This window comes from Maylandia zebra, linkage group LG6, assembly GCF_041146795.1.
Source record: "Maylandia zebra isolate NMK-2024a linkage group LG6, Mzebra_GT3a, whole genome shotgun sequence".
Classification (NCBI taxonomy): Eukaryota; Metazoa; Chordata; class Actinopteri; order Cichliformes; family Cichlidae; genus Maylandia; species Maylandia zebra.
In genome coordinates, this window is record NC_135172.1 from 33,090,388 (window position 1) to 33,112,030 (window position 21,643).

The window sequence follows — 21,643 nt, forward strand, 5'->3', positions numbered from 1 at the left end:
TTACTTGCACTTTCCTTTAATAAATCATGTGGATGTTTTGGATTTGCTCTCATGTTTTTTCATCATGGTGGGGGAAAAAACAGCTTATTAATTTCAAGTCTCTTTTAACTTCTGATTACTGTTACCCTTTAACATTAGGGAAACGTTAATATTAACTTAATATTCCCATGCTGTGATGTCTGTCTGAAATACAAAATGGAAACAAAACGATAGAAAAATGGGGGGGGGGGGGGGGGGAATCCTGACTCTAAAAAATGTGAAATTTAAATACAAGCACATGAATTTGTAAATATTTTTCAGTTTATTACAGTTAAAAAGATGTATGTACATACAGAACATCACCAAACATGGTCATTTTCACTCATTTGCAAAGTAGTACTCTGCAGCTAGTTGGTATCAGAATAATTTTCTTACAATGGGGCGGCATTGATTAAGTTTGTCATTTACAACCAAGCACAAGAGTCGGTGTATTTCTCTTCTTTTCCAATTGCCAAATAATGCTTAATAAAGGCATATATATCCAAACAAATAAAACATCGGAGGGGGGTGGGGGTGCTTAGTAAAACAGACTGTTGTTTAATTGCTGGTCCAGATTTCCTGTTTCAAACACACAGCTGTACACAGGTGGAAACACCTCAGACTGGATCTTGGTCACTGGTTAGCAATGAAGACTCACATAGAGGTAGTCATGTCTGCGTCTGCTCGTCCAGTCAAGAAACAACTCATCCAAAATCTGTTATGTCCAAGGACCCGCATCTCTTTACTGGCGTAAAAAGGAAATAAAAGAAAAAATGACTGTTTTTGTGGATTAAATCAAGCGGTCATAAAGGTTTTGCTTGGTGCACATAAGGCAGTCAAGTAAATGTATGGAGATACTACAGGAGGATGTGTCAGTGGCTGGGTGCGATTCAGATAAGTATGCACTGGGAAAGATTGGACAGCTTCACATTAAAGGGCCATTCCACCAAAGCTGACTCGGTTTATATACAAAAAAGATGAGTAATTATGAATCCATGTTCCCTCATGTGGAAACAAACCTGGAATTTTTTTGTTGTGTTTCTGAAAACATGTCCAAAACTACCTAATCTCAGTATAGATTTATTTTTAAGAAATTAAGTTTAGTCTCTCTGCAAAACTCCTGAATTAAACCTGATATAACTGCAGAGATAAGATATTAAAAAAATAAATACGTTGTTCTTTCGCAAAATAACAATGCAAGTCAGTGTTGGTGGAATTCCCTTTTAATGCCAAAGACAAGGGAGACGTAAGCTAATGCACATCCACTTGGTAGCATAATGGCATCATCTTCCATTGCGCTCTCTGTTTTCTTGAAAAACTCATCACATTACAGATTTTGTAATACTGAGCCTACCATAACGTCAGATTACTGTACAGAGTAAAAGGAAAAATAAGACAGAAGAAACTAGACCCAAATTTACATTGTAACAACCAGTTGCTTGTCATCAAGTACAGTCAGTGGCCATAGACACAAGGAATAGCCAAACAAACACATAAAAAAAGACCATTAAGGCTGCTTGTCAATGTAGATTAAGTAGGATAAGCATTGCCACACAATGCTTCGACACCCTTTGCAATATACAAAAAGGGAGCATTTGCAGATACACCAAATAGCCACTAAATCGAAATCTTCTATGCAAAAACGCCCGATTCTGACCCAGACAAATCATGTCAAATGTGTTCAACATGCTTGTTTCCTGTACAAAATAACAAGGCAAGAAAATGATGACTCATGATCCAGAAACAAAAAAGCAAAAGGAGCAAAATGACTGATTCTGTGATGCTCTCGATGGCCTAAAATCACAAACGATAGAAAAATAAACAAAATACTCCAATTATTTTGGATGCACCAGTACGCAATACATCATCACCACCTGCAGCAACAAGTCAGCACCTGGAACTGAATGGACAGGTCGGTGATCTCCATCTCCTCCTCAGAACATTAAAACTACATTCCACGATCTGATAAATGCTCTCCACTCGATCAGCCCCGCTCAGTTCGTGCCTCACCTCCCGTCATCTCGTCTCTTCATACCCTGGCATTCTCAGCCTTGCAAAATGGCACATGAATAAAGTAAAACAGAGAGACTGAATGTAAAAATGGGTCACAGCGCTCACGCTGCATACCTAATGCACATCTCACTTTTGAGTACTCGTTGAAGGCATTTTTCACACAATTGTTTACAGCTAAAAGTAAATACACACACAAAACAAAAGAAACTTCCAAAGCTTTTATATAAAACCCAGGAATGCAATGCCTCCGGTGTGTTGTTGAGCGTGAACACAGAAAGCCCTTTTTACAATTTTTTTTGTCTTTTTCCGACAGTCTTGTACTGTAACTGCGTTAAGCTCAAATATGCACCTTGTGTTGTCTCATCGTTGTGTCCGAACGATTTGATCTGTGTGAAAACCACCGGGCCTGATGCTTAACCGAAAAGGTCAGTGGATTTGTCCCTTGTCAGGTTTTCGAGTGAAGTCTCTATCGTTCTTGGGAGTGGATCGTTTTCCCTTCTCCTGCCCTACTCGGCTCCCTCTGTCTCGGAACAGCATATGTTTAAGTCCATGAAAAGCAGCAACAGGTTCTGCTGGTAAATTAGAAGCAGCGTTTCATTGTTCCCCCAACCCTGACCCGACCCAACTCCAACGTGAGCTGTGGTGCTCACGTCACTTGGGCTTCCTGTTGAGAAGAGTGGCCAACACAACCCACTAAAACACACCAAGCTGCTGCAGAGAAAGTAGGCCCACACATGTCAATACAAAAAAAGATCCATGATTGAATATAGAATTGGGATGCAAAACATCTTAAGGAAACAAAAAAGGTTTGGTTTGATTTCCTTTTGTTGGATTCTTAAAATGCACAGTCACAGGAGATAATACTAACTGAAAGCACATTTTATCATTTTGAATAAAAAAAACAAACAAAAAAAAACCCCAAAACAAATTGATTTAAAATAAACTGGGCTCATTTGAAATGCAGTTAGCTGTTATGCTTGCAACAGAGAAAGCAGGATATGTGAATATTAAAACTGTCTCACACCCAGAGACCTTTTTTTTTTTTTTTTTTTTTTACAGTTCAAGAGAGCAGGTTCCTTTGCGACTGAAAGGAAAACCTTCCCCAAAGAAAGTTACCATTTATTTTGAGCCAGTGAAACTCAGCATTTATATTTAATTGATACAAATTTACAACCGTTTAACAAATAAAATACTTCTGAAACAAAATGCCCCCATTCAAAAATAATCAATGAGAGACTACTGATTTTTTTTTTTGTCTTAATATAGAGAATGCAAATAAAAAGTGCATACAAGCAGCAGCATTGCTGGGACAGTGTGGGACAACAAAGATATCTTTAAAAAAAAGTTAAGTTACAAATCAATACAAATCAAGGGAATAGTTTGCATGATGCTATTAAGATTCTTAACTCGACCCTGTGAAAACAAACTACAGAAAATTAAAGACATCTTTTAAAAAGAAAAAAGAAAGAACTTTCAAGAAGTTACCGGCCAATGTTTTATTATAAATGTTTTTCTTCTTTTTTTTTTTTTTTTTTTTTAAACTCTCATACACTCACCACTTGCTCCAGAAGCTCAAAACGTCTTTTAAAAACGCTTGATATGTTGGTCAATGATCAACTGGATGACCGCTATGCAACCCAACACTGAAGATAATATCAAACAAGTAAACATAACTAAAAATTGCACTCAAGGCAACAACCAGTATTTGTATTAATATATAAAAACATCATTTATCCCATCACCTATGTATGCGCTGATGTTTCTCAATACCTTTTTGTCACATAAAATCAATATAGACAGGGCCCACAGCACTGCCTGCTTTGGAGAAAAGTCCAAGTTGCTTCTGTTTTTCAAGCATGTGTGATTGGCATTTCTCTATGTATGCATTTACTATCTCCTGCTGCTATTTATTTTAAAAAAAGACCCTAAAAAAGTAAAAACAAAAAGTAACAGCAGTAATTTAAAAAAAAAAAAAAAAGTTACCGAAATAATTTATGTCTTTGTACTCTTGTGGTCAACCGTGTTTAGAAATAAACCACTGGTTCACTCTAGACATAGGCACATTTAAAAAAAAATTAAAAGGTTAAAAAAAGAAAACAAAACAAAATGCCAAAAAAAAAAAAAAAAAAAAAAGAACACCATCATTAGACCTTTGTTCTCTATAGTCAAGAAGCAATTAACACAATTTATGTCAAGGGAAGATGAGGTTTAAAAAAAATGTTTTAAAAATGGGAGAGTCAAAAGAATATATAACAAGATGACGTTAAAAATCACGGCAGCAGCAGTAAATTAAAAGTTCCAAAGACTTTTTGTTTGTTTTTGCATACAATTGTATCCTTGCTCACATAATAGATGCTTGTAATTACCATAAATACATTGGCAATGGGAGCATGGTTTATATGGTTGAAAGACTTGCCACTTAGCTCACAGTTACTCAATATATATAACTTTATATATCTTCAGTTTTGGCAAATAGATGGAAATAATTCCTCTTGTATGATTCGGAATGAAAGACGAGTTACGGGTGATGGACTGGCGTCCTAAAATGACCGTGATAAACTGGAGAAACACAGAAGTCAAGTCTCCAAAGGTTTGCTTTGCTTCTGCCTAAGGATGATAAAAAGAAACATTTTCCTCCTCAGTATCCTCTTTTTATTTGCCCCACCGACACCTGTTGTGACGAGTGTGTTTTCTTTACAGTGTATGATACACATAATGAGGGTGGGCAGGCAAAAGGGTGCAGAGCAAGTGGAGGGTTTGCAGTTAATCAGGACTGGCATTGAGCTGCTCTTGGCTCAGACCATGGCACGGTATGGTCCCTGCATCTTGAGGAACTGAATGATGAAGGAAGGGCCTCCTGCGACAATCTGGGGTGGCAGATGGGTGAGGGGACAGTTCTCTATGCTCATGATGGACAGTTTACTGCAGAGGGCCAGCTCAAATGGAAGGCTGTGCAGGTTGGGGTTGTCGTTGAGGTACAGTTCCTCCAAGTTCTCCAGTGTGCCTGAGGACAGACATTATGCAGTGTTAGTTTAAGCGTATACTGTCATCCAGGGAAACTGTGTCAATAAAATAATTTTTTTTCAATGATAGCTCCTTTATTTAGTATATTAGATTTGATGCACTTTAAGCACTCATGAAATAGCAAATGAGGTACGCATAAGTGCAATTAATTCCAGCGCGCCAAAAGCTCAGGTCAGATTAGGTTCTGGTCATCTCCGCTAGACACCCCTGGCTCTGAGCAAAACAGCATCACCAATCTATTGTTCAAAGAGACAGCCAATGAGAATAAACTTGGGCTAAAAGCAGGGCACCTAAGTGCAGTTAAAGATAATCCAGGATTATTAAGAATGAAACTGTGCAAAGCTGCTGTAGCAACTACCACGTCAAGAATAAAAGTATTTTATTTATATTGCAAGAGGTTTCCTTGTAATGTTTTGCAATAAACTTTACTGATCATGATACCTAATGTTGCAACTAGTAATAATACAAACTGCCAGTTAGTGTCCTTTTGAAAGGCTTCACATGTTAGTGAATATGAAGGGCAACAACATAATTCATTCATATTAGAAAGGCCAAATTAAACCAAGCTCAGAAAAAATCATTAATGGCCATTAAGATGGTAAGGGCAAAACCTCCAATCTTCATTAGCTATACAAATTTTAAGTCTTACAAACTATAAATGTTGCACTGTTACTGCTTCAAAAGAAAATCCAAATACCTCTATACCACATCTATAACCTACTTCTTCTCTCTGCCTAAACACTCTAAAAATACACTAACCTTATCTTCTTTCCCCACTCATTTTAATCTCTGGCTTAACGCAACACTAACAAAGCTATCCAGATTGGTCCAGTCACTGGGAGGAAGGGTCAGAGGTGGCACATACTGTGGACTGTTAAGCTCTTGAACTCTAATGGTTACGCTTAGCCTTTATGGAAAAAAATAATGGTTACATGTATTTTCTTTGTCATAAAGGAGATTTTCAGAATGGGTATAAGAGGAGTACTGACCAATCTCCTCCGGAAGGTGTTGCAGCTGGTTCTCCCCCAAACCCAGATGAGTCAGGTTGAGGAGGTGGCCGATTCCTCTGGGTAACATAGTCAGCTGATTATTTGTCAACACCAGTTTCTGAAACGAAGGTAGAGACAGCACAATGAAACTGTAAAAAGGCTTCTGATTCCACTGTATGCCACAGCATTTACCAGCTGGAGACCAACTGTGGATGATTATCTAATGTGTAGACAGGCTGTGCTGTATCTGCTCCTTAAAACTAAAGTGATTTCTATGATAAAGGATTAGGATCTCAGTTTTTAAGATTGTTAAAACAACTGATTCTGATTCATATACAACAGAAATCAGAGCAACCAGACAATTTTAGCAATGGTAGGCTTACCTGTAAATCTTTCAGATAAGCGATTTCATTAGGTAGACATTCCAACTTGTTTTCCTCCAAGTCAAGCTCCCTTAACTTTCTCAAATTCCCAATACCATGTGGTAACTTCTTGAGAAGATTATTGGACAAAATTAACACCTGTGAAGACAATGAGGGGTTTTTTTAATAAGGAACAATCAGACAGCTTGGCACTATTAAATATAATGATTCACAGAATTAAACAATTAAACATCACAATTAAACCAAAAAATAAACCCAGAAAAAGCAACAGCGGCTGATATGAGTTTATTTAATAAATCACTAGCCTCAAAGATAAGTTCCCAATGTTCATAATTTATTATAAATCTGTACCAAATATCATCTCTTAGATATTGTGCTGAGATACTAAAAAAAATCAAAAAAAAAAAAAAAAAAAAAATCACCCAACATTTATGTATGAAAGACTCACCTCCAGAGAAGCAAGACCACAGATATCCTCTGGGATCTTAGTCAGCTGATTGGTGGCCAGGTTAAGTTCAACCATGCTAGTCCATGTACCAAAATCCAAAGGCAGTGCTGTTAACTGGTTGTCCTGAGCGAAGACAAAGGAAAAGCGTTATTAGCAATATAACTGACTATTCAGTGAGTCAACAAAATAGGGTGAGCAGACTGATGGATTACATTAGATATGCTTCTTACAATAAAACATATTCTTTTGAAATGACACTTTAAGAGTACTCACCGTGTGTTTTTTTCCACGTAACAGATATTTGACTTCGATATATTTAATGATTCCATGAACTTTTATCGTTCTACCTCACTTTTATTAGAACTACTGTAAAAGCAAACTTTCCAAAAGTGCAGAATGTTGATTTGTTGCTTTGTTAAATATCAAAATTTTCTATGAATTCACAGGAGTGCATAACTTTTTGTATGTGACTCCATATTGCTCAGGTATAACAAAGCTTCAGTTCAATACCTGATGTTCCTGTGGTTTTTCTTCTCTGAAGATATTTTAACATGTCACAGCACAGATTCAATAATGTTCAAATTCAATTTAGCTCCCTCAGTTTCAGCCTCCTAGTATTGCTCATGCTAGCTCACAGTCACAGCTTACTGGAACACTTGACAATAACAGAGCCATTGTCCACCTGGACCTTTCTTTTTACGACAAGTCAAATATGTCTGCGGTAAAAACCAGGCTTAATATTCACCCGTTTTATCCTCTTGTGATACCTTACTACCACCAGACTTTGGCAAAAATAAAACAACAGCAGATAAAATGGAGATAATTTAACCAAAAGATATTAATTGTATATTGTATTACAAGCGTGTAACTATACCTTCATGTTAAGCTTGCTTAACACTTTTGCCCTGGAAAAGATGCCAAAGGGTATCTTGTTGATACGGTTGTGCTCCATGTTGAGAGAGTAAATGGTTGAGAACTGGGATGGCCCACCCACAGGGTACGACTGGAAGCAGTTTCTTGCCAGTGTTAAACTCGTCAGATTGACCAAACTTGACAGCAGACCCTGGCCAAATACAGAAACAGTAGCATGGCAGGAATCATATGAGCAGGACAAGGCTGTTGGTATATGCGGTTGGGTTTTACACTGGATATATTCACAAGTAGACCACAAACATATCATATTACATTTGTGATAAAAATCCATGGTCTACTTACCTCTGGCAACACTGAAATGTTGTTGTTTTCAAGATTTAGCTCCTCCAGTTCTCGACATAGCGCTAAAGATCTGGGAATAGCTGACAATCTATTGTACCTCAGACCTAAGCGATTTATGCTTGCCAAGTTTCCTGAAATAGTAACCAAAAACATTTTTTGCATCATTATTAAATGTAGCTGGATTCACAAACTGATGAATACAAATGATGTAGTTATATTACCTATAGTCTCTGGGAGGTCCAAGAGCTCATTGTGCTGCAAGTCGAGGTTAGTTATCTGTGTGCAATTTCCAATCTCCCTCGGTAGGTGTTCCAACTGGTTATGGGCAACGTCCAGAGTAATGAGGCTGCATAGCTCCCCTGCAAGAAGATGCATACAAAATACAAAAACTACTAATTCAACAAGGGTGTTTTCAATATTATACACTGGCCTCACTGACAACTTCTAAGCCTTTTGTCTCATTCCACATAAAGAGAATTAAAATACAGATTTAAATGTGCAGAACTGATTTTTTTTCCCCCGAATTGGAACAGCCAAGTTAACAGCAACAATTTTTAAATGCACTACAGTACGTTAGAGAGAACATTGACAATTACAACGCTGTTATTAGTTTGGGATTTTGGAATTTAGTAATGGTCTATGTAGTACTGCTGGAGCTGAAGGAGACTGTGTATAGGGGTGTTGTAGAATCATATACATTAAAAAAATGGCCATCACAACGTACACCCTGATTGAAAATTAATACAGCTAAATATTTCAAATCCATGGTCAATCACTCCCTTACACTGGAATCTTCTTACAGTCAGTGAAAAAAGGCTGTCTTTTGTCCTTCCTTCACCTGAAAAATTCATTTCCATTTTACTCACCTATCTCAGCGGGTAGCTGTTTGATCTTGTTCTCACGAATGCTGAGCATGGTGAGTTTGGATAGGTTTCGGATGTCCTTCTCCACTGTTGTAATGCGATTGAAGCGCAAGTACAGCGTGGTCAAAGATGTCAAGCGATAGACGACTGGTGGTATCTCTCTTAGCTTGTTATGTCGGAGGTCAAGCATTCGAAGCTTCTTCAGGGAGTCCAGGGAGTCAGGCAAACTGGTCAGGGAGTTCTCACTGAGGGCCAAAGTGACCAGGCCTGATAGGCAACCCACCTCAGCTGGCAGGCTCTGCAGCTTATTGCTGTATAGGTAGAGTTCAGTCAACTGTGTCAACTCCTTAATGGAAGTGGGCAGAGTGTGAATGGACCGCTTGGACAAATCCAGTCTCGTCGAATTCTCCTCCCGACATTTGTTAAGCTCTTTGATCACCTCTGCATTACTGGACTTCTTGCGTGTACCTGTTGCTGGGTTTGGCCGCTTTATCGTATTGTCAACGGAGAAGGCAACACCTGGTGTTGAGCTGCTGGTGTCCTTCTTTCCTTCTTTGGCATCTTTCCCTTTGGTCTTCGGGTCTTTGCCCCCATCCTTCACTAAGCCGGCCGGACCACCTTTGGGGTCCTTTTCTTTCGTTTCTTTATCTTTACCTAAAGTACTACTCATGTCGACGTTATCGGGGAACCTACAAGATTGCTCATGGGAGTCTCTCTTGTCAGGTCACTTATTCCAAAAAAACAGGACAGACAGCCAAAGAGGCTTTTAAAAAACACATTCCTGTGCAGGCCCACACATTTACAATTACCCTTGGAATAAAGGCCTTTGGATCCAAAGACTTTTTGGATACTTATGATACTTTGTCCCTTTGTTAAAATGCCATGGGAGAAAAAATCCTTTGAAGTAGCTGGATTGTGGCATCCATAGGCCACATGCTTAAGTGTTTGAACAGCACACGATCCCAGGACCTTCGGATGGAAGCTCTTTCCCGTTGCAAAGGTTAATGAAGGTTTGTTTTTTTCTTTTAAAATTCCTTCGACGTTTGCTGTGGGAGAAAAACAGAAATTTTGTTTAAATTGGCAATTTTTACACTTTACAAATATAACACTTTGGATTTTGACAGTAAATTTTAACTAGCTGTCAGTCACTTTCTCACACAATTTTTGTTTCTTTTAACTCTTTCCTGGCAGTTCTGACAAAAAGAAATACCCCTTTTTGAAAGAACTTCTAGGAACAAAATGTTTAGAAATATTTTCTACTCTGATGATGAATCTTAAAAGTGTTTCCTACTAAAAGAATGCAGTTCTCATTACCATTTAAAATAAATCTTTAGTCCTCTTGTAGTGGGCAAAGATCAGAATATGTGTATATGAAAACTGAGAAAAAAAAGAGAATAAAATGTAAACATGCTCCTTAGAGTTGTGCTGATATATGACAATGTCGAGATCAAAGATTGTAAAAATGAGCGGCGATAGCATAGGTAATTTTTATTGCATTTCCTCTTTAATGCATTAAATCATTATTACCATTATCATCATTATGAAAGTTTAATAAATTGGATCTGCCTTCACTATCATTTCTCCATAGAATCAACACATGCAACACAGAGATGTCTGGGTTTGCAAAGGCACGAAATTAATGTGAGTGAAGCAGCTGTAGCGAACCATCATCATCTACTGACAGAAAACAGGAGGATATTTCTGACCGCCGTACTGATTTTTGAATTAGAGCTTAATGTGACTACTGAGATGCTCTTCTATCTTATCTCATTAGGCCTTAGTCATCTAGGTCTAGAAACCAGGCAGTGATCCCCTGAAAACATCTGGCTGCTAGGGAGAAGCGTGTATTCCCAGACCGTCTGACAACAGGCTGCTGGCTGCCAGTGTGTGAATTTGCAAGAACTGAAAAGAGGGTGATTGATTTGATCACTAGCAGGTTGCTGCTGTTAACGAGTGTAATACAAATAGGAAATTCAGACCACTCACCCTCAAAGTAAAAAGTTGCAATTTTTGAAACATGGTGGTTTGAGTGTTAAGTAGGGCTGCCACGATTAGTCGACTAGTCACGATTACGTCGACTATCAAAATCGTCGACGACTGATTTAATAGTCGACGCGTCATTTGAAGCTTTGTAAGATCCCAAAAGCAGGAATAAGTAGCAGGATTTAAGAGTGTAATAACGGACTGAAACAGAAGATGGCAGCACTGCATGTACAAGGATGCCAGCTGCCGTTAAACCCCGAAGAAGAAGAAACTGTGTCCCAGAATTCATAGCGCGGCCCAGCGCAGTTGTCAACAATGGCGGCAGCTAGTTAGTTTTAATATTACTCTTATTATTCTTTCTGGGTCACAAAATAAACGTTTAACATATTTTCAGGCGAGAATGTAGCTGTGTAAACCTCAAATATCTGCTCAGTTTATCAAGACACCACATATTTTCAAAAGCGCTCCGACGTTTTCGGAGGCGTCTGTTACCCACTAGCTCGATAGCTAGCCGGGGGCCATGAGAGCACCGGACTCCCGGCAGATCGTTTTCAAACCCACCGCCCTACTCAGGTTAAACATATACAAGTCACTTAGATAACTTAAAAATGTTATTGTTTGGCTTTTTTCAGTATTTTATTTGTTCCTGAGTAAATCGGCTGAGTTTATTAAACTCCACCGAAACAATCTGCACATTTAATTAGAATTCAATTAACTATCATCTTGTCTTTATTTTTAGTTAGCACAGACCTTAAACACTTAAAGCTGTAAGCTAATGATAGTTATATAAGAGCAGATGCTGCTGGTGCAATAAGCTGTACTTTTACGTTCAATGGATGATGATCTGATTAGTCGACTAATCGCAAAAATAATCGGTGACTAGTCGACTATCAAAATAATCGTTTGTGGCAGCCCTAGTGTTAAGGACTTTTATTTTAAATGAAAAAAACTGTCCATTTCGAGTTTGTATCACACTTTCACAACTGCTTGAAGGTCAGCAAATGTTTTCAGACATATTTGTGTATTTCATACAAACTACAAGTGACCACAGCAACCTACTGACCAAAGCAATTGCACAGAGGGTTTCAGTGCAGCACCGTATAGCTCTTTGCAACCAATTTCACTTGGCGATAGCAGCAAGCAGCCTCCTGAAACCACTTGCCAATGGTAAGGAATACTTAGTCAATTTCACAGAAACCTCACGCAACCAGTCAAAACCGGTTGAGCAACCCTCCACCCACCTCCTCTGTATCTTTTATCAGACATAACTGGTTACCGGGAGATTGCAGACCAGTCTCTCAACTTATGTGATTGGAGCTGTGACTTTTTTCTTCATCTGGTTTTTCTGTCAGTAGAAAAACTCAGCTGTGTGAGAAGGGTATGGAATAGAGGTCAGGCGAGATGGGTAAGATAGGTGAAATGTTTTATTCAAGGGGGGGAGGATGATGGATGCTACTACAGCTCTACGGTTAACAAGTCAAGAGTCAGCAAAGGTTGACTTTATACCGTTTTAGCTGTTCAGCTGATATCTACCCACTTAAGTTAACTACTTATAGTAGACTCATTGTTGTACTGAACATGCGACATTGCTAGAAAACTGCCGGAACATGTTTCTCTTATTGTGTTTCACTGGCATTTAAACAAGATACACTGACAATATTCTTCCTTAAAAAAACAGGTTTCATATGCTGTCATTATAATTAAGATATTGAGTGTGCTCTGCCAGATCAAGAAATCTGTTTAATTCACTCAAGCATAACCTCACACCAACTACAAAACAAACATTGCATTGTTCTAAGTCTAACACCCCACTTAACCACCCCATACAAAATTTACAACGAAATGATCATATTGACTCCTGAGGCAATACTTATGCCCTAGATGTCCAGAGCAAACAAGAACGGATGTTAAAGAATATACATGTGTGGTACTTGTCTCAAATACTCCCAGACAAAACACAGTCCTTTGGATCTTTATGTGACAAACTAAGACAGCCTCTCTCTGGCAGCCGTCTCTGTTTAGCCTCTTGCTGGTGCACCTTGATGACTGTGTAAGCTCTCCAGCACTAGTACAGGCTAAGCTGCAGCAAAAAGAGAGGCAGGTTTGGCTCAGGATCAGAGCTAAGTGAAAAGGTTAGGACTGCTGAGAGTAATCTTTAGAAGTGGTTTTCAAAGCATGAAGTTCCCACAACAACAGGTCATATGACCTTTTGGGTAAAAGAAATGTTTGGTCAATAGTAGCACCCCTTACATGAGAGAAAGCCTTGTAGTGTGTTTCTGTAAATAATAAAATGATGTATCCACTGCTCTTTTTCCCTGTCATAAATAAGTTAAACAGCTAATACTGTCTCTAACAGGCATACCTGTGTACTACATATTTAAAGAAAATGAGAATACCCAGGCCAGTCCAACTCCTAGAGCAATGTAAACCAAACTGTGCAAGCAACTTCCTTTTATGGTTGTACTCTCCGTACCTGTCCTTTTACTTCTTTATGGCTATAACAAACTGCAAGTAAAAAAAAAAATCATCTGTATAGATTTGAATGCAGTTATAGACTTATAAGAGTTGTTGTATGTTATGCACACAATATGCACACTGATTTCAAATCAGTGCAGTTAAGAGTCCAATGCATTCTGCTTTCATTTAAATCTGTTTCTCTCGTCTCTGTGAATGGTAGACATGAGCATTGATCAGTGGTCACGACTATTTGCATAGTAATGATCGTGAAACTGAGCTCATGGCTCACTGTTAGTCAGTGGTGCTAGTTTTCGTCATTATGCGAAAGTACTGTTTATAAGGTTAGGGAAACCTACAGTGAACTGAGACTGAAGAAGTCACGTGAATGTGTAACAAAACATTTCTCCTGCTACATCCAAATGAATGGAGAAAACTTTCTCTGATTTTTCTCCACTCCTTTGCTTTTTTTGGTTCACCATGTGTGTGCCGATAAAAAAAAAGAGTTTAAGGTAACTTGTCACATTACTGGAAATGAAATTCCAGTACAACTGTGGATGCTCCTTAATCCAAAAATGAACCAATATCAACCCCAAATTTTTGGAAGACAGCTGCCAAAACAATCCTGAATATGATGACAAAGGTCAGAATGCCACAAGCTCTGCTGCTGATAGTGGAGTTAGTCGTGTCCGAGGCACTGGCTGGTCTCTTGCTGATATAGTTGAAGCACAAGAAAGAGATTAGGGCAACTCCTGGCTCCATAAGACCAACATTTAGGCTACATACAAAAGTAAAAGAAAACGAAAATGAAGCCAAGAGAGAAAAGCAATGTTGTCCCCTCCCTTTGAGCTTTGCTCCACTTGATTTTACCTGAATACAGTCAACTAAGGAGAAATATACTTTTATTTCATAGGTATTCTGCTTAATTTGTCCTTGGGACTAAGCACCAAAGAACAGTTGCCTCATAGATAAGGCAAAGACTGTGTCTCATTTATGGCAATCTGATCAACTAGAATGCATTTTATGCTTCAATGAATGAAACAGTCAAAAATATTTTTATTCAAATCCTGGAGCATTTCCTTTGGGAGTGACCAAAACCTCTCTGGTGGGACCAAAATTCTTTGTATGCAGGATAAACCCTGAATTTGTGATTATCGTATCATCATTGTCAGTAGCAATGACAGTAAAACATTTCCCTAAGCAAAACAAGGGTATTATGATTTGTATGTGTCAAATAAATGCAGTGGTTTCTGTAAAAATCACTAAGTGGCTTAATATTTAAATGAGCAAATACATTATCACTTCAGAAGGATAATAACAGAACACATTAAGAAGAAGCACCAACAGGTAAGAGCGCTGTTGAACAACCACAGATTCAAGATATTCAGCCACTAGGTTAAGGCAAGTCCCTATTTGCATGAATGTAATGGTTGGCTATAAATACTGGAGTCCTGCTCAATTTGGATCATTTTAACATTGGCTCTAGCAGGCAGCATTCAAAAGCCCCTCACTTGGCTAGGTTCCTGCACAATGATAAATGATGATAAATAGAATCTAACAGCAATACATATATTCAAATACTAAAGACTGACAATATGTGACACCAACCTTTCAAGTGGGGATATGCTATAGCCAATACGGGTGGGAGAAAAACTGACACAAATATGAGAGATTTTGATATTTCGACTGCCAATACCCTATCGATACAGGGACACCAAATATCAATAATGTATTACAGAAATTAAAATACTCTTGTGCACCACCAATCCTGAGATAATTTTAGCCCAACAATATTACATTTTGTTACAAGGAAACTACAAGGAAACAAATCTGAACACACTCAGCTTGACAAAGCTACCTCCTAATTCAGAACAAGCTAACAGCTCACTCACAAGTAAAAATAGGATAGCAACCTCACTGCATCTACTAAAATTGGTGATGGCATCAATTTTTTTTTGCATACTGTAGTGTCTGAATGGTTGCTCAGATTTTGAGAGTGTTTCACAATCACAACCACTTTTGATCGCAAGGCAACTGCACAGGTGGCCAGATAGGAGGCAACCTTTCTGCAAACAGTCACAGTCTTACTTAGACTTACTGCAATCACTCAAGTGAGACTGCTAAAGGTTTGCAAATAATTTCTAAGCTATAAATGCAGACACATTGCCAATATGTTACCACCAGTCTGAATGCGTTTCCAGGAGACTCGACTCAGCTAGCTTTGAGCTGGATGTATTCTGGTTATAATCCTTTTTATTAGGAAAGTTGTTGAGTGTAAATGTAGCAGTTCAATATGAATTTCTGATAAATGATACAAATATGTGATAGCAATAGATATTTGATTTTTGACCATTTATCACAGTTAATTGTTGTATTAGCATAAAAAGATTGCATGCAATTGCCAACTTGAACCATTTGAATCACACACTGATAGCAAACTGACTCCACCTTAAGATAACATTTCTGGCAGTGTTGATATGCCTGAAATCTCATTTTGCACCAAAAAGAAAAATAACTTATCAAATAAGGTCATCTTATTGAATGAAAAAAAGATCAGTGATATCTAGAGAAAACTGCTGTTACTTGAAATCTTTTTTTCAACATAAACTTTCTCAACAAATAACATTTAAACTCATCTCTCAGAAGAAATTATATACATATTATTAAGGCTTATTACAATAAATATTACATAAATTAAAACACTCCACTGTAAACTAATATCAGAGTAGGTCTTCAGCTGGTTTAGCATGTAAGACAATGTCCTATCCTATCCAAGTCAACCTAATTGTATTTAAATAATGCTAAGTCACAACAACAGGTCCCCCAAGGTGCTCCTAAAAGTAAAGAAACTCAGACACCATGTAGAATGATCAGTGTAACTTTTCTGCTCTATGTGCATCACTCTAATTTTGCACTTTGAACATTCCCTCACATCAGTTCTGATAGTTTCAGTAATCTACATCCAGCAATTTGCTGAAATCTGTGACTCCTTATATTGATGTTATGCTTATTATTTTTTATTACTGAGACAATGATTGTTATTCTCTCAATGATAAATATAAAACCTGCGGTGAAAAAGTAGCCAGAAATGCACAAGAGATATTGCTGCATCGACGCAAAGTGTAGTTACATTTCTAGGAAGGTACACGTCAGGTTATGGTGTAGAGTTTCAGAAGGGTTTGTGGTTATGATGTAGCTACAGAGCAGATTTCCTGCTGAGCCATAATTTCCCAGTCAGCAGTTAGCAATAAGCTAGCTAGTTTTTTTTAGCATCTGTTACCCCATGGCTCACTATAGTACCTTTGTGTTAATATAAATACATTACAGCAGACAATCTCTTTCTAAAAAGACTTGGATAAGGGTTCATTTGTTCTTAAACAACAGGAAAAAAAAAAAGTGCATTTATATTCAGGAAGCAGACACTGAAAACAGACAAATCATAACCAGGTTAGCAATTAATATGTTGTTATGTGGTCTGAGTTATGTGTAACCAAAAGGTTCTATATCCCAGGCTTAATCCTCATAGTGAAACCTTACTTGGCTCATCTGTAAGCCCCAAGGCTCTAGTATACACAGAGATTATTGTTATTATTTTACACCTCATTCTAAACATGTTGTACACATACTGAAGTCTAAGAAAAAGCCATAGAACATGTAAAATGACAACATAATTCTTGGGGGACTGTTCAACCTGAAGACACCACACACATACGGAAAAGGTTTGGTCGGTTGTCAGAACTAGGTTACTGTTAATGCTGTGGTATTGGGTGTGCTTAGTCAGACCAAGAAAGTCTAGTGTACCAAGGATAAACTCAAACCGACTTGCTCCTGCTACGCAAACATGGCCCAGTGGGTGTTAACATTGCAGTAAGCCTACAACCCCATCCAAGCAATCGTTCAACTACTTAGCTAAACCCTACAAAATCCACAAAAGAAAGACAATTTTAACTAGACACGTATGACTGGAAAACCTAATAAGTCAACAAAGGACATAACTCATGTGAAATTATGCAACTACTCAGCCAAACCTGTTTGACCAGAACGGTAAATTATGGATGAGCCTTTAGATCACCCTTCACAACTGACTGATATGCTCATGTGTGACTGTGTGTAAGCTGAAACTACTTGTTTAGCCAATGTAAATATGAGGCTGAACTCAAGCAAGGTTTTGCAGAAAAAGCTAATGCATTTGTCCATCAACACAACCACAACACCACCATAAAGTGCTATTTGAACTTCCCACATAGACTAATGAAGTTATCCATTAAGGATATCTTGGGCCCATCTGCTAATGTCAGTACATTCAGGCATGAGTGGAACTGTTCTCCCTTGTTTGTCCATTATAATCCCTTTAGGATCAGATGATACATGTGCCGATATATCAGCTAATTAGAGAATGCAATAAAGCACGTCCGAAGCAAAGAAATGTTTCAGAGTCAGATTCAAGAAATATTCAGTCATCTGCTTGCTGGTACTTCACAGTAAGTTGAGGCCTGTCAATATAGAATCTCCGTATGATAGAAGGACGCAAAATTGCACAACAGGGGTGAGGTGGCAGCTATCGCTGTTGCCACTAAACAGAACTCCACATGACCCCACTAGGTTGAGGGGGGTCATGTAGGCTACGTGTGCAAATGGCAAACCCCTGGAAACAGACTACCGACAGAAACGGTAGCTACCAGGTCGAGAAGTCGCATTTCAATATCACCCAATTTCCATGATATGAACACCTAATATGGGTATGACAGTGTATTATCAGTAATGTGAGTGTAACACCTTGACGCTAATAATGCTACGTTGTGACTGTTAACCTAACTGCACAAGCTAGACAACTATTTGTCGTAAACCAACTCGAGTAAGCTAAAATGTCTTCTGTTAGCTAAGCCACTTATAAAACTAAGACATATAATACACGTCTCAAAGTCTTTTCTAAACTGGGAGAAACTGCAACCTGCTAAGACGACTGACAACAAGGCAGGAAATAAAAACAGCTAAGCTGAGCGTCAACGGCACGGCAAACGTCAGTTAAACCAGACTGCTAAATTGCTACCGTCAGCTAGCGAGCAACTTAGCTTACAAGCTAACGGTACTTTTTTTTTCCCCAAACAAGGAAAATCAAAACAGCTGTCATTAGCACATAATGAAATAAAGGACCATTGGTGGGTGTTTGGTAGACCGTGCAGAGAGGGTGTCGAGATTTGCCCTTAATACTCACACCCAGCGCTTAGCTTAATCATTAGCAGAGGTGTGTGTGTGTGTGTGTGTGTGTGTGTGTGTGTGTGTGTGTGTGTGTGTGTGTGTGTGTGTGTGTGTGTGTGTATAACGCAGGCCCGAGCGGAGCGGCTGTCGGACGTAGACCGACCCGACCGAAGGGGGGGAAATCTCTGCTGTAGCCAGCTGAGTGCATACGGGTAGCAGATACCCAAAGAGAACATCCTGTGAAGGCGTGAAGGCAGCTGATATCCCGACCCGAGCAGCCACGCAAGGCCACAGAAGAGCCGACAACCTGTAACGCTGAATCTAAGCGCCGTTCCCGTTGTGAATATGAGCCGAGAAAAAAGAAAACAGTGAAAAACAGCGGCCATTCCGAAGCTGAACAAAAGAGTGCGTTCGTACTCGCCACCGCAAAATGACACATCGCTGTTACACACGCCTTAACGAGAGGCTGACAAGTACGTTACATCTAGAGCAATGCGTTACCGTGCTGTGGGGATAAAAACGTCCAATGTTAATGTACTAAAATAACTGCTTTACCTTCAGAGGTGTGACTCCGCCATCCTTGCTGCTTCCTCCTCTTTTCCTACACTGCTGCTCTGCTCCCCTCCCTCCCCCGGTCACCAAACTGCGTCATTCACACGCCTAACCAATGTTATCACGAGACTTTGAAATGCAATCAAACGTCCATTATTTTACAAACATTTATCTGTGAAAATCAATCTGAGACAATAATAATGATTGATTACAAACCGGAGCATTAAAACAATGTATTGAAAAGAAAATTAAAAAAGAAAACGAACTCATACAAATCTCTGACTTTTATTAACTGTAAAACTGTGCAAATACATTCTACAACTAAAAAGAGATGAATGTCCTTAAAAAAGCAAGCGGATTTGTTTTCTAATTTATGTCATGTCTCTTCTTCTTTTTTTACACTTATGAAAGTTTTCTGAGTTTTCAGCTCCTGAAAACGCCCCCTCCTGAAAACGCCCCCTCATAAGTGTAAAAAAAACCAAAAACCTGCAACCACTTGGGGCTGTGTCCAAAAGTTATTCGCTCCCATGTTAAAATACACACAGCAAAATGTGTAGACTTGCAAAATAGATGCAAAATAAAATCCAATGAATAAATAAAATTGTTCAATGTACATTTAAAACAGTACTACAACAGGCAATTCTATAATTATAACCTATACACTGGGCCACCTTTACAAATACAAGACAGATTCAAGCATCAGCAATCTAATTTAAACCACATCATGAACCCATCTGCATAATAAACAATACAAGCATGGTACAATCACAGAGAAATATAGTCAGAGCTATAAAGGTGCAAAAATATCTGTAGTTATGGCTTAGTGCACAATATATGAGAGACTTTCTCTGCAGAAATGGGTTAATGAACTCACCAAACACTAGGATACTTGTGAATCCAGAATATATAAAGGCTGCAGTTTGTTTTGCAATTTTTGACTGAGCTCATGCTTTTAAACCTTGTTGCACAAGCTAAAAAATTGCCTCTTTTTTAGTCTAATTTAGACATATGGGGGTTAATCCAAACATTCCGAATTGCATAAGCCCATGCCCCACAAAACCATTTCTAGTGCAATTGCTGTAGATCCACTACGGAGCTACTGTTAACCAAATAATTAACATGAGTGTGATTGTTACTGCAATAACTTACTAGTGATGCGAGGGGGCAGAGGCCACACAGTTATGGATGGGACTGATAATGCCACCCTTTCATTCTATATGATAACTTCTGGCTTCAAAAACAATAACATGGCAGCAGACAAAATGCTTATGTTAGCTTTCATAATGGGGAGTACAAAAACCAGTGGTCATGTCCATGTTTTATATACAGTTTGTTATCTTTACACATTTAATTTACAGTGAATACAATTTACAGATGACAGTGGAAATACACTGCTCCAAAAAATAAAATAAAAAAATAAAGGGAACACAAAAATAAGACATCCCAGATCAGAATGAATGAAATATTCTTATTAAATACTTTTTTTTTTTTACAAAGTTGAATGTGCTAACACCTGTGGATGTCGGGCCCTAATTTACATTGTGTTGTTTAAGTGTTCCCTTTATTTTTTTGAGCAGTTTATAAAAGATCCAAAACCCATCGTTGTGTTGAGTTTTTGTGTTGTATATATCAAACAACTTGTCTAGCTCTAAAAATATTTTTAGTTTCATATAGATCCTAAGTGAGAGTAGATCATTCTAGAACATATTTTCACTTCATGTTTATTGTGGCAATAAAAAATAAGAAGAAAGAGATTATGCACAGACAAAATCATCTATATATTTGTTGCAACCATGACATCCGTACTTGAGAGTGGTTATACTACAAACTAATAACGCTGTCAAGTATTCATTCAAAATTGTATTTTAAGGTACTCATTTTTTATATCCCACTGAAACATATATAAAATACTTGAAATATATACAAAACTCTGAAGGTGAAATAATGCTTTTCATCTGCAGTAATTTCCCCTGACAGATCTAATATTTTTTGTTTAAAAATGTGAGTACTCGACACACCCCTTAGCTATTTTCAAGCCAACCAGAAGCCATCTCTCTGCATATACAGAAACATTACCAACCTATATCAGTGCAATAAGTGCACATAATTATTTTCCTTCTCTGGCTGGTCCCTTTATGGTTCACCATAGTGGATCATCTGCCTCCATCACATCCTACGCCTAGCATCCTCTTCTGTCACACCAACTATGTCCTCCTTCACTACATCAACAAATCTTCTGGTCTTCTTTTCTTTACTCCTGCCTGGCAGCAGTCTTGTCTCTATAACTTTGTCTCCAATATGCTTAAACTCATCTACCTCTGCTCCTTACAGCTACACTGTCACACATGTGTCTCTCTCATCCATACACATGTTCTGTCCAAAAATAAAAGTACAAAAAGACGCTCAATGACCCTGTAAAGCCTGCTTCATAGCGTCAAACATTATTCAAGTTATTGAGTTTTGCTATTCTGCTAGCTGCCTATAGGTGCCAGTAAAACACTG

General features: G+C 38.3%; 1 protein-coding gene across 2 annotated transcripts; it reads right to left on the reverse strand.

Moving 5' to 3' along the window:
• Positions 1 to 280: 280 nt before the first annotated feature.
• On the reverse strand, positions 281 to 19,240 carry shoc2 (SHOC2 leucine rich repeat scaffold protein). Of its 2 annotated transcripts, none has more exons than XM_004539149.3 (9): positions 19,145 to 19,240; positions 8,957 to 9,999; positions 8,312 to 8,449; positions 8,091 to 8,221; positions 7,750 to 7,938; positions 6,876 to 6,998; positions 6,428 to 6,565; positions 6,045 to 6,162; positions 281 to 5,035 (listed from the first exon to the last, which is right to left on the reverse strand). In XM_004539149.3, the coding sequence occupies exons 2-9, from the start codon at positions 9,621 to 9,623 to the stop codon at positions 4,827 to 4,829; spliced, it is 1,713 nt and encodes a 570-aa protein (XP_004539206.1). In that variant the 5' UTR covers positions 9,624 to 9,999; positions 19,145 to 19,240; the 3' UTR covers positions 281 to 4,826. The 2 variants fall into 2 exon arrangements, with proteins under 2 accessions (XP_004539206.1, XP_076741203.1); XM_076885088.1 differs by lacking the exon at positions 19,145 to 19,240 and adding an exon at positions 10,268 to 10,307.
• Positions 19,241 to 21,643: the final 2,403 nt, after the last annotated feature.